This window comes from Xenopus laevis, chromosome 9_10S, assembly GCF_017654675.1.
Source record: "Xenopus laevis strain J_2021 chromosome 9_10S, Xenopus_laevis_v10.1, whole genome shotgun sequence".
Lineage (NCBI taxonomy): Eukaryota > Metazoa > Chordata > Amphibia > Anura > Pipidae > Xenopus > Xenopus laevis.
In genome coordinates this window covers 71437405-71451212 of record NC_054388.1, presented here as the reverse complement: position 1 = coordinate 71451212, position 13808 = coordinate 71437405, and the positions used below count along the sequence as shown (strand labels likewise).

Here is a 13808-nt window from a genome sequence, read left to right as displayed (position 1 = left end):
TTTGCAGTTTTGCAAAACTGTCAGATTTGTCCATCACTAATGGAAAGTCCTTGCCATGTAAGCTGATCTTTGTCAAACTAGGCTACCATCAGACTAGACAGATCCAATTACTTCGCCCTAGAGCCAAAGATGAGCTCATACTATGGCTCTTTGGAGACCCATCGGGAGAGGACAGGGCCGGAACTGGGGTAGGCAGAGTAGGCATGTGCCTAGGGCACAAAGCTTGAGGGGCGCCAGACACGTACCTTTCACTGATGCCTACCCCAGTCCGGTCTGCAGTTTTTCTTGTTGTGCTCATTTGCGCGCATGCACGCGTTTGAGTGCGCATGCGTGCGGCGGAGGGGGCCGATGCGGCCAGCGGGGTTGCCTGGGGCGCCCGGCTGGTTCGGCCCGGCCCTGGGAGAGGACCACATCAACATACAAATGCTGTCCTGTCTGACAGGATTTCTTTAACCTGCCAGACAGATATCTATCCAATCTTTACAGCACCTGTCATGCAGGGTGTCAGATAAGGTCACAGGCACACTGAATGTAGGCTCTGCTGCTCTCATCCTGCGTATCCGTATCTACTCTGTGTGGCGTGCCCCGTCTCAACTGATCTGAATTAGATCTGCCTGCGTGCACTCACACAGCAAAGCGGTAGCAGATGTCAGCCTAAATACATGAAAGGGGGCATCTTCGGGCTGTCCTAGGTTTGCCACCTTTCCCAGAAGGGAAGTCTGGGTGGGGGCAGTCCAATGAAGTTACAGGGGAGGGGTGGTGATGTTGTCGGTGCAGTGGTGCTTCGCCAATGAGGCAAGTTGAGGCTGTCGTTCAAGCGGCAGCGCCCCACTAGGTACCAGGGGCAGCAAAAATGCTGCTCCTGGTACTTTAAGAGCGAATTTCTGGGGGAGGGGGGCAGCAGCAACTGCTTCTGCCTCAGGCAGCGGAGGGGCCAGGATCGCCCCTGTGTGGGTGGAAAGATGATGTAGTGCTGGGCAGAGCTATGACGCCAGGATCGGATATTGGCCAGTCGCAGCATCAATTTTAGGGAATCCTGCCCGGTTTTCCAAGTTAGGAAAACTAGGCAGGCAGTTTTGACCTGGACAGCCCTCACGAAAACCGGGCTCTCCGGGTCAACCCTAGGCTTACCTCCGCTTCACTGCATGTGACTGCACTCAGATGAATACGGCTGAGATGAATAGAGCAGGTCTCTTAGTCTGCAAAAATACACAAGCTGAGAGCAGCAGAGACTACCGTTGGTGTGCCCATGGCCTACAGCTAGATGGGCCAGTTAGCAACTTTTATGGGTCCATGTATGGCCTTATTTTCACCATCTATCTTATGGTGAATTGAAAATTATTAATCCAATAGTTGCAGTATGCACTAATGTGTAACTGAGCTGTATCATAAAATGATATACCAGCTGACTGTCAACTATACTAATCAACTTAATATATATACTGTAGAACACCTAGGGGCCCATTTACTTAGCTCGAGTGAAGGAATTGAATAAAAAAAACTTTGAATTTCGAAGTATTTTTTTGGCTACTTCGACGATCGAATTGGCTACTTCGACCTTTGGCTTCGACTTCGAATCGAACGATTCAAACTAAAAATCGTTCGAATATTCGACCATTCAATAGTCGAAGTACTGTCTCTTTAAAAAAAACTTCGACCCCCTAGTTCGCCACCTAAAACCTACCAAGGTGCCATGTTAGCCTATGGGGAAGGTCCCCATAGGCTTTGTAACAATTTTTAGGTCGAAGAAAAATCGTTTGATCGATGGATTAAAATCCTTTGAATCGAACAATTCGAAAGATTTAATCGCTTGATCGAACGATTTGCGGTAAATCTTTCGTCTTCGATATTTGAAGTCAAAGGATTTGCATTCGGCAGTCGAATATCGAGGGTTAATTAACCCTCAATATTCGACCCTATGTAAATCTGCCCCCAAGTGTAAAAAGGTGGGTTTTGCCTTCAATGTCTCCCTTGTAGGAGTTGAAAGCTCCAAGGGAGATGTGCCTGAGCAGGGAATGGTTTCTCTGTTTAAAGTATATAATGGTCTGGCCCTGGAAGCTATAGTGTTCTGGAAGGAACAGACAATCCATTCCAGTGATCCAGTTTGCATGTTGGAGCTCACTTTCCACAGGCTGTTCTGTAGAAAAGTATTTAATCATAGTTAAGTGTTAGGAAGGTCTCTCTTAGCAGGGCACAGATCAGGAAGGTTACCTGTCTGTGTTAGGAACTCCCAGAGGAAGACGTGACCAGGTTATTGAGATTGAGTCTAAAGTGATTGAGGAAAGCCAGAAGGTGAGCCAGGCCAGAAGCTGGTGAATTTGTGTCCCTGGAGGGGAGAGTAAAAGGGGCTTAGTGAGAATCCTGAATATTCCAGAGTGTGGAAGCCAACCTATATGGTGAGAACCCCAGTGTGGGGAAAAGTCTTTGAATGTGTGCTGTAAAAACTCTGATGAACTGTGTTCCTGTATGCCAGTGACTTTATGTTGAAAGTTATGTTGAGAGTTTTCCTAAATAAACCTGTGTTTCTGTACTGTGTCCTTGTCTCTATGCCCCGGATCCTTTGCTTACCTGGCTACCATAGCTAATTAACCCCAAAAATTACTTGTACAGGCAGTCCGCTTGTCACAATACATGATGTAAAAAATAATATCAAAAATGCAAAGTGTTTTACAGTTATGTTTAATGGTTCATGAATTTCCACATTTGTAGCTGTTACCAGTAACGTTGTGCCTGAATTCAGAAGCCCACCATACAGAGAGAGTGGCATGTGGGCATCTTCTGGAATGCTTCCTTTTTGAGCCTATAGATAGGTTGATTTGGGTGTGTGTTTATGTGCACTGGGAATCATTTTGAGGGATTCAAATTGATGAACTTCGATCTTTGAGTTTTTTGTTTTTTTACCCAACGAAACTTTAAACTGGAATTGTTTACACAGGGCAAGTCTGATATAATGTACAAATGATCACACTGATCAGAGTTCAAATAGAGCTTTTTATAGCTGGTATTTATGCATGTATATTAAACATTTAGGGTGAGATTTCACGCTTTGATAGACATGCCCTTAAAATCTAATAGAAATAGAATGGCCAAATTACCATCTGATGAAATGGTGAGTTTTATTAATGTGTTTTCAGCAGAAATCTGAAGTGGTACACTAAAGGAGAATTGGAGGTGATGTATGATTAATATGTGATATAGTGTAGCATTTAACAAGCAGAAAGCACCAAAGAGAAGTTTTATTTGATTTAATTATAATCAAATAGCTCAATATCAACTTTGCTCTTTGTTTAAAACATTTAACCTGGAACACCTGAAGCTATTTATTTATGGTTGTTATTTATACAAGTATAGAAACATTCTCATTAAAAAATACATTTGCAGCTGGGTGGGTTGCATCAGTAAACATTAACTGGAAATATATGTACAATAAAACAAGCACCTAAAGTAATGAACATTTGTAACTGCTTTGAAAGCATACACCCACAAGAAGAATTTCCGTTTTTGTGGAAATCTGCATCTCCCAGTAATATAATTTGCAGTGTTGCAAGGAGACAGAGTGATTGGGTTGTTTATTAAGAGGTACTGATGTAAACAAGTAGGTTCCTATCCTTTCCTATGACTAGGTGTACCTGTACTCGCTACTTTTCATGTGGCTTTGTCTATTCAGAAACTAAAGGACTATCATAGTTTGGCCATATTGAAGAGCTTAGTGGTGAGCTTGGATTCAAGTTTGCATAAATGTAAATAAATGTTCTGTATACGTTCACAGGTTAAAAATACAGTTTACAAATTCGATGTATGCGCCAAGCAAATATGGGAGGCAAACAAAGTCAAACAACCAAGGGCATATAGCTTGGTAGTAAATAATAAAAGTTACATTTACCATTTCTTATAATTTACCCATAGGTGCTGATCTATCATGGCCAAATACTTTTGAATGATAATGAGGGTTAAAAATACTCAGCATTTAAGATTGTTGGAATCATTATTTCGCAGTATGCAATTTGCATTGGGGAGTAAGGATTTGAATGGGTTATAATTCTGAGTGCTGACCTCTGAATCAGTCAAACACATGAAAATGTACGTAGAAATATTTTCTTTGATAAATGTGTCAATTCCTCAATAAGGATATATATATATCCCAGAATGCTCAATGTCAGCCATTACTGATGAGTCTTCATCTCACCAGTTCTATACAACTAAACTAAGGAGAAGGAAAGTTTAAAACTAAAGCTGGCCATAGATGTTGAGATTTTTAAAAGATCAGATCCTGATCGTGAGACCACAATCTTCTCAGAACGATCGTACGATCGTACGAATTTACCATCAACTAAAAAGACCAATTTGCCAGGAAAACAAAGGGGAGCTGCCTACTTGGCCCTGCAAACATAGATAGATTGCACTGGGACCGACAAAGATTTTTAGACCTGGCCGATCAATTTCCTGACAGATGTCGGCCGAAAAATCGTAAGATGTACGATCGTTCGAATCCCACTAACCGCACGATAATTTCGAAGGATTGGTCCGGCTTCCCTAAAATCGGATGTTCGGCAAGAAGAATCGTCGCGTCTAGGGGTAAATATAATGTGCCAGTAAACCATCAAAGTAGTGCTGCTCTGAGTCCTCTGTCAAAAGAAACACTGCATTTCTTTCCTTCTATTGTGTACAAATGGGCTTCTGTATCAGACTTCCTGCTTTCAGCTTTTACCTCCTTTCCCCAGGCATGAGCATGCTCAGTTTTTTCCTCCCCCCCTTCCCTGCTGTAATCTGAGCCCAGAGCTATAAGTGAGCAGGGAGAGAGCCAAGCAGGAAGTTATGTCACACCAAGCTAATGCTGCAGCTGCTATCCTAAACAAACAGAGAGCTTCTAGAGCTTTTTACTCAGGTATGGTAAAACATTCTACAGAATAAATATAGCATTCTAGCTTGCACTATTGCAGATATTGGCAGTAGCCTCAGTAGCTTTCCTTCTCCATTAAACACCTTTAAATTAAGCATATAAACTCAATATATAAAAGCACTGCAGTCTAGATAACAATGTAGATACAATTTCTGATATTGACAGAAATTTCAATCTGTCTTCTCATGCATCATATCTTCAGGTCTTCTAATGGTTTCTTGGTACTTATAAAGTTGCTCCATGAAGCCAGGATTTGGGCAAGCTGCAGGCCTTGAATTTTTTACTATGGAAAGGGCTTTGGCAAAATTCATCTCATCATACATTAAGAAACCAGTAGCTATTGCTGGTGCACGGGAAACTCCTGCATTGCAGTGAACAAGCACCACTCCGTTCTGTAAAACATAAAACAAAAGATTGGACATAGTGTAAATGCTGTAGGCTACTGGCTGTTGTAGGTAACGTCACACATCTGCCAATGGTAGAATGCAGGCAGCTCAGTCTGACAGATTTTTGTTGGTTATATTTGGCTTATGGCAGCTGGGGTAAACCTCAAACCTCCCTTTGAATTGCAGGCAATATTTTGGCTTGTCTTATTGTAATAAGCAGTAAGGGAACTGTTGAAAACAGCATGTATTGTTCACTTTGACCAATCTCCAGAGCTAATTTATGGCTTGCATTGGAAACAACCCACTAGGTCAGTGATCCTAAAGCAGTGGCTCATCAACTCCTTGGGAGTTGCTCCCAGTGGAATCAAAGCAGGTATTTTATTTTATTTTTAAATTGCTGATTTGGAGGCAAGTTTTAATTGCATAATAAACAGATGTACTGCCAAACATAGCCTCCTGTAGGCTGCCAGTTCACATAGGGGCTACCAAATCAAAGCACTTATTTTGCATTCCCAGGGACTTTTTTCATGCCTGTGTTGCTCCCCAACTCTTTTTACATATGCATGTGATTCACAGTTAAAAAGGTTGGGGCTCCCTGCACTAGATGAACCCTGTAATTACTGCAGAGGTTTTAGTTTTCATGCATTTACTTGCACATTTATCAACAGAGGTTGGACAGGCGCATTGGTGTTCCTTCAAGTTGCAAGGAGCATGTCTAAACACAAGTAAATTTTGTGACGGTGCAAACTCAATTTATATGTACACTTGCATTTGTAAATAGTTCTTGATGGGTGATACAGCAATTATCCTATATATCTATAACCTTGTTATGAACTCAAGAGTGCCCTGAACAATGTTGAGCTTCAGCATTACCCTGTCATACAATATCCTGTTAGTGATTTAACATGTACATGATATACTACAATACAACAAGCTTTTCTAGGGCTGAAAGGGTTACAGAAGCAGGGAGGTTTTTCAATTGCAGAAATTTGCTGCTTAAGAAATTGACCCCTTGCTTTCCTTGCACTAATGGTTGATGATTCAGAAGCTGCCAGAAAAAAACAACAGGGAAGAACATCGTGCAAGAGTTTTATATCCATTAAGATCACTTTTGACCTACTGGTACATGACAAATAGCTGATGAAACATCAGGTGCTTGTATTGTACACTGAACATTCAAAAGCACAATTACATATGAATGAACAAGACTGGTCTATTTAGTCCTATACTGTGAGAGAGTCACAGAAACTTTTCTACCTTACTACGATATGCAGTGGAAATTTAGTCTGTTATTAGCAGGTAACCTGAGTGAGGTCATTATGCAAAATAGAATACTGGTATCCTGTAACACATTCTTGCAAAGAGAAGAGGATACCACGTATAACAAAAATTGGTGCAACATAACCTTTCATTATGTTAATCTATGATGAATAATCCAGTCCTTGATGTGACGAGGCTCTAATCTTTCATAAAGGTGTGCCTTTATTCATTGCCAGTAACTGATTAAATGAAAAAGGTACTTTGCTTGTGTTCTTTACACATTAAGCACAATGTTTGCTAGTCTCTTGAGTGGAGGTCTCTTTATCCATGGCCTATAGCAAACATGAAGAAATTTAAATGATCCCCAATGTACACTGAATATAGGAAAGGCCTTCTTTAGACAGAGAATTATTTGCATGCCTCATGCTAAACAAAGAGCAAAACTAAAAATAAGGGATTAAACTCATTTTAAGAATTGTAGTCAGAGCAGGGCCAGAACTAGGGGTAGGCAGAGTAGGCACGTGCCTAGGGCGCAAAGCTTGGAGGGCGCCAGGCACGTACCTTTCTCCGCTTCCTACCCCTAGTCCGGCTGAGTGCGCTCCTCTTCAGTCCTGCGTACTGTTTGTGCGCCTGCGCATACGTGCGCGTACAGGAGGAGAGCTTACCAGAAGGGGGTGCCGGTCAGTCAGCACACATGCGCACGTACTTCCAGCACGCATGGTGGAAGGGGCGCCACGGCTGGCTGGGTTGCCTGGGGTGCCTGGCCGGCATGGCCCGGCCCTGAGTCAGAGGCATGTAAATTTCTCCTTATACAGCAAGATGGCCAATTATACATCTAGATCAGTGATCCCCAACCTTTTGAACCTGTGAGCAACATTCAGAAATAAAAGGTGTTGGGGAGCAACTCTAGCATGAAAAATGCTCTTGGGGTGCCAAATAAGTACTGTGATTGGCCATTTGGTAGCCCCTATGTGGATTGTCAACCTACACTGAAACTCTGTTTGGCAGCACACCTGTTTTTTATGCAACCAAAACTTACCTGGAATTCAAAAATAAGCTCATGCTTTGAGAGCACTGGGAGCAACATCCAAGGGGTTGGAGAGCAACATGTTGCTCACGAGCTACTGGTTGGGGAATCACTGATCTAGATTGTAGATGATAAAGCTAGTTGCATCTGAAAAAATACAAATTGTCTACAATGGAGTGCAACATTGTGTTGTAGGTAAAAATAGAAAATTGCACAATTTTTTTGCCATTTCTACCTTGCCAGAAGGTTGTAAATGGGTTTAATATTTTTAAAAAACAGGGACACCTGAGAATAATTTTAACTCACATTTTGTATATGCTTTGGGCTCCAGGGATTAATATACTTGTGTACTTCAGCTATTGGGACATGACTGCATCAAGCTTCTCTTTCACTTGGCAGCTGCACATCCACAAATGGAAAAACAGAGACTGCCTAATACTGATATAAGCATTATTATGATCATCATTGGTATAAAATGTATGTCAGGATACATAATGGAGAAATGGGCATCAAATATTAACAAAAAATATAAGAAACAGAATTGCAATTGCAGCAATTGCAGGCTTGAGCAAACTTCATACATAGTTAATAAGAGCAAAAACGCTGCCAAAAAATAAGGTCAGTTAACCGTTTTAGAACTTCCTGCCTTTAGTCATGTGAGAAATTTAAGTTTCCCAACAGTTTGAGCTATTTGACATGATGTGATACAAGATATGCCAAGGACATAACACCAGGGCGTGGAGCTATGCAGATGCAGATATTGCTGGAAATTATTCAGAACTTGTTCAGAATTTGCCTAAGAGCATTAAGCATTAAGCTTTCCAGCAATAGCAGTGGTACATGCAATCACTAGCAGTGGTACATGCATGCAATATTTTTTTTTTTATAATACCTGGAGTTTTACTTTCTCTAGAAAATTAAAGCATTCTGGGAAAAAGGAAGCAATGTCTGTCTCTGGAAGATCCAATATAGACATTTTTTTGTAAGTGAATTCATTTGGAAAAGCATTGTCCACTCCGTAAGCAACGTTCAAGATGTGAGTGACCTATAAATAAATAATAAAGATAAAAACATCTGTTAAATATGTTTCACAGCTAATGGAACCCTTAGCATTGGTAAAGTTGTAGAGAAGATTTCAAAACATGTCAGTTCACATTAGGGGTCATTTACCATGCAGAATGTAGAGGTTAAAGTGCAAAAAAGGTTGCAATTGGACTTTTTATGCACTTTTCGGATTTAACTGTTTCCCTGCAGGTATATGCACTCCACTTGGAGTGCAGAACCCTGTCGTCCGCTTCTTAAAAAAACAATGCTTACTGCATTAGTCAGTAATGTATTGGTGAGAAGCAGGAAGGGGCAGGCATGTAGGCACCCGCCTTAGCTTGCATGTTATTTTCAATATGACACAAGAAGCAGAGTGCAGCTTACACTGGGGTGCTTAAGTGCTCCTTAGATTAGTACTAAGGGGTGTGCTCCATAACTCTTCAGCACTTGCATCCCTGAATAAAGTAAATTACTCCAATTATTTTATTATATAATCATTTGAAAAACATTATCAGAAGCAGGATTTTGCATAAAACAATGTATGTAGACAACTGATACGTCAATTTCAGTTTTTTAACTATTAAATCAGAATTTTTAGTGAAAAAAAAAACCTCACATTTTTTGAGATTTATTATACATCGAGGATGGAAGAAGTCTGAATCTTAAAACATGGCATCTCAGACTTACCAAGGTTGTATATAAGTCAATTGGAGAGGTCCCTTACTTATTTGGAAGTTTCTGTGGTCTGGGTTGGAATTAGCCTGAAAATCTAACTATTTTGCACTTTTCAGGCATAAAATCCAAAAAAATCGGGCTTTTCAGGAAAAAGCCTGAAAAAATAAAGCCATCGTGGATTCTAGTTTGGTCAGACTTCTTTTTATTAAAATAATCCGAAAATTTCGGATTTTGATAAATAAGGCCCTAAAGTAAAAAGATCTGATCTCTGCATTTTTCACAATCAACACACAAAATCAGTTAATTGTTCAGTACCACAAAAAACAAAGAAAGGCAAACCAGTTTTCAGGACCCAGGTGCTTTTTTTTTTTTTTTTGTAAGTTGCCTGGCTTTGCTCCCACTTTTAAGAAATCCCAGCTTTGCTAACTTAATAGAAGCCGGTAGGATTGTGCTTAAGTGCTTCTGCAAATTTACTGCACACTGTATTCGTAGGTTGGGCAGGCTTTGATGATTATTGTGAATTATATACAAGCCCAGACTGGGCTCTGGCAAATGCCAGAGGGGCTGCTGCAATTTGCATAGACAGTCATCATTTATTAGGCTGGTGGGCCTCTGTGTGCCTATCTCTCTCTGTATACACTAGGGTTGCCACCTGGCTGGTATTTTACCTAGCTGGTAAAATACCAGCCAAGGCCAGGGCCGCTATTACAAATTTACCAGTTGCTGGTAAATTTGTAACTACCTGAAATTCTGCCCCAGGCCACCCTCAATCCCTGATTCCAGTTGGGTCTTATGACCCATACTCCCCATATTGGCCCCTGATCTGTCCACTTACATCACTGCCCTGCCCTTCTGTATCATTGCTCTTCCCCATATACTGTATCATCAAGACAACCCTTTTACATCACGGATCTGCCCCACAGGGTCCCACCCCTCTCAGGACAGGTTCAATTTTGGCAACCCTAATACACACACACACTCATAATTTTACGGTATTAATGAGAACCATATTTGTGGTTCCAAAACAATGAAGAACGCATTTTTGTGCCAAAATGTATTCTTTGTGTGTGCTACTGAGCTGATTCATTGCTTGTTGTTGAACACACATTCAAAGAGTGGAAGGCAGCTGAATTTGTATTTCTTCTTGCCTTTACTCCCACAAATAACTGACAGTCTACTGTTTTTAAATAAATAATAATTACTAACAGATATTTAAGCATACACTGTTTTGTGCCACTATAAGTGATATTTTTTCTCTGCCAACTATGTTTAGTGTTCCTAGGTGAATAAAAACTTCCCCAAGGAAATTCCCCTAAATAGAAAGAGTGCAAAGTGTTGGGTTGAGTAACTTCTACTTTAGCTGATTTTTAGGGCAGGTAGATCCCATAGCAAACTAGACTAGCCGATTTCTCCGAACAATCACCCTTTTCCTAGGTCTGCAATCAAGATCAGCTATAAAAAGCACAACATATTGATACCTATTGTATGTGAAACAGAATGCCTGGCAGCATTCCAGTGGTACCTGTGATCAGGTATAATTACTGTAAAGGAAACAGAATAGGCTTGCACATCTGTTTTACATGCATTCAGAGGCGGGCCAAGCTAGCCAGGCGACCCAGCCGGCCAGCTCGCCCTCACTTCCCCCGTTGCTTGCGCAGTGACGTCACGCGCAAGCACATTGATGGGCGCCATGACACTCATGCGCACACTCTACAGAAGAGTATGCACTTCGTGACACGGACGCTCGCGTAAGTAAGTTAAGTCTGGTGAATAGTAATGTCTGGTCTAGGGGTAGGCAGAAGAGGTAGCTGCCCAGCGCCGCTCAATTGTTGCGCCCTAGGCAGCTGCCTCCTTTGCCTACCCCTAGATCTAGGCCCATTAACCCAACAGTGGCAAACTTCCTAAAGTTTTGAGCAACATTGGAAAACCAAAATGCTACTGCCAAATCAGAAAAAAATATGAAATTAAGTTTCATACGTCTATATTTTTGCATCTATGCCCATCTTAAAGAAGAGGTTAAAACTAAGTAAGCTTTATCAGAAAGGTCTATATAAATACACCAGTAAACCCTCAAAGTAATACTGCTCTGAATCCTCTTTCTAAAGAAACATTGCATTTCTTTCCTTCTATTGTGTACACATGGGCTTCTATATAAGACTTCTTTCTTTCAGCTTAAACCTACAGGGCACAGGCTTGAGCATGCTCAGTATTCTCCTCTCTCCCTCTTCCCCTCCCTTCTCCCACCTACCTCCTGTAATATGAGCTCAGAACTATGAGTGAGGAGGGAGAGACTGCTGCAAAAAGTTATGCCACACCAAGCTAATATGGCAGCTATCATCCTAAAAAAGAGAGAGCTGCTAGACCTGTTTACTCTGGTATGGTCAAGCATTCTACAGAATAAGTACAGCGTTCTAACTTGCACTATTTTGGCTAATCTATTGGCATTAAACTGCCTCGGTAGCCTCAGGGGCGCTCTGCCAATGAGACGAATTGAGACACTCGCATCAGGCGGCAGCGCCCCCACGGGTGGCAAAAATGCAGCTCCTGGTAAGTTTAACAGCCGAATTTCAGTTTTTCAACCCGGAGATTTGTCTTTTCTAGTGCAGAGAGCGCAATTGCACTAGCGACGTGGGCCCCACGACACCGTGGGGTGGGGCACAGAACAAAGGCTGCCTCAAGCGGCAAAATGGCCAGGATCGCCCCTGGGTAGCCTTCACTGTTTATTGCTACAAAAGTGACAACAAAAATGGACTTGCATTGTATTACCTTATATTTATTCAGTATATCCAGGTCTTGTGCTACATCCTGTGATCCTAGAAAATGAAATTGATATTGTTTTACAATACATTTCTTCACTTACTGACAGCTTCTCTAATCTTATATGATTCAGTTAAGTTAGCCATACAAGGACAGACTGGCCTTTGTGTGGGACGAAAATGATGGCATCCCCAGTCAATATCATGCATTAGAGTATTCAAAATCGTTTAATAGATACATGAAACCAGGTCCTTGGGTTTACTGACCCAACTTGGATTGTGTGCTTTTTTTCATAGAGAAAGGCATTCTTGTGTTACATAGGGGTATTAGATCAGAGTGCTCTAAAACTAGGGATGCACGGAATCCACTATTTTGGATTCAGTCGAAACCCCGAATCCTTCGCGAAAGGTTCGGCTGAATACCGAACCGAATCCTAATTTGCATATGCAAATTAGAGGTGGGAAGGGAAAACATTTTTTACTTCCTTGTTTTGTGACAAAAAGTCACGTGATTTCTCTTTCCATATATGCAAATTAGGATGCAGATTCGGTTCGGCCGGGCAGAAAGATCCGGCATCCCTGTCTAAAACTGATAAAATTAATTCCAGAATATTCTCTGTAGGGCCAACAAAGATACTTTTACAGTAAAACAACCTAAATGCTTGCTTGTCAAACTAAATGGGATCTCTGCCCAAAAACTATTTTTCACTAAGTGTAAGAAAATGCAATGCTAAGCAACTTTCCAATATTAATTAAAGTAAATGTCAACCCAAAATATAATTTTTTGCCTAATAAAAGAATACATAATTCAAAGCAACTTTGTAATATACATTTATTACAATTTTTATGTTTTTTACGTTATTTGTATATGTATTGCTATTGAAAGCAGTGTTTGTCTGTCCCTTTCTATTCTCTGCCCTAGTGTCTCAGACTGTTGATACAATGCAGCTGATTATCAGACCTGTCTTTGCTGGGGAACTTTTGCAACATTGTTTAAAAAGCAACAACCAAGAGTTAAACAAATGCTGCTTTCAATAGTAATTGTTTTTACAAAAGCCTTTTAAAGCGCTGACATTTTTGAGTAGATGTATATAGCACAGCTACCCGGAACATCGTCTCAACGCTTCTCCTTCTGTTCACTGGGCAGCTGATGTTTCCACTTTGTTCCTGGGTTTTACATGTTATCTTTGTTTTCATTGGCTAAGGCACTGCCATTTCTGACTGGCTATTTGATCACAGTTGTGCAGAAGCAGCCAATGAATGTCAGTTGGAGCGTGAATGTCATAGTATGTGCCTGGGGCTGTAAGAGAGACAGAAGGGCAAATTCACTAAGCGCCGAAGCGCCGAACGCTAGCGTTACTTCGCTAGCGTTTGGCATTTTCGTTACTGCGCAAATTCACTAACGAACGCTGGCGTAGGTTCGCTAGTGTTACTTCGCACCCTTACGCCTGGCGAATTTTCGCTACGGACGTAACTACGCAAATTCACTAACGCGCGCAGTGTACTGAACGCTACCTTTTACGCTAGATTTCCTTCGCCACCTCAGACCAGGCGAAGCACAATAGAGTAGACAGGGATTGTTTCAAAAAAAGTCAAAATTTTTTCTAAGTCCCAAAACACACTGGCATGTTTTCTACATTATGGGTGATAGGCTGAAAAAGATCGAAAAAATTTTTGGGGCTCCCCTCCTTCCCCCCTACATTTCCTGACTCATGGCAACTTACCTATACAGTGGGCACATGTGTAGGGCAAAATAAAAT

At 41.3% G+C, this 13808-nt stretch overlaps 1 protein-coding gene across 1 annotated transcript; it reads right to left on the bottom strand.

The window, feature by feature from the left end:
* Nucleotides 1-5046: 5046 nt before the first annotated feature.
* dusp19.S (dual specificity phosphatase 19 S homeolog) lies at nt 5047-12355 on the bottom strand. Its single transcript, XM_018237759.2, has 4 exons — nt 12316-12355; nt 12059-12105; nt 8466-8618; nt 5047-5292 (listed from the first exon to the last, which is right to left on the bottom strand). Exons 1-4 carry the CDS (start codon nt 12353-12355, stop codon nt 5071-5073), a joined length of 462 nt encoding a protein of 153 aa, XP_018093248.1. The 3' UTR covers nt 5047-5070.
* Between the last annotated feature and the right edge of the window lie 1453 nt (nt 12356-13808).

Coding starts and splice junctions, on each gene's coding strand:
- dusp19.S (XM_018237759.2), bottom strand. CDS start 12,355: ATGCCTTTCTCTATGAAAAAAAGCACACAATCCAAGTTGG. Junction 12,106..12,315: donor AAGCACACAATCCAAGTTGG/GTCAGTAAACCC, acceptor TTCATTTTCTAG/GATCACAGGATGTAGCACAA. Junction 8,619..12,058: donor ATATACTGAATAAATATAAG/GTAATACAATGC, acceptor ATTTATTTATAG/GTCACTCACATCTTGAACGT.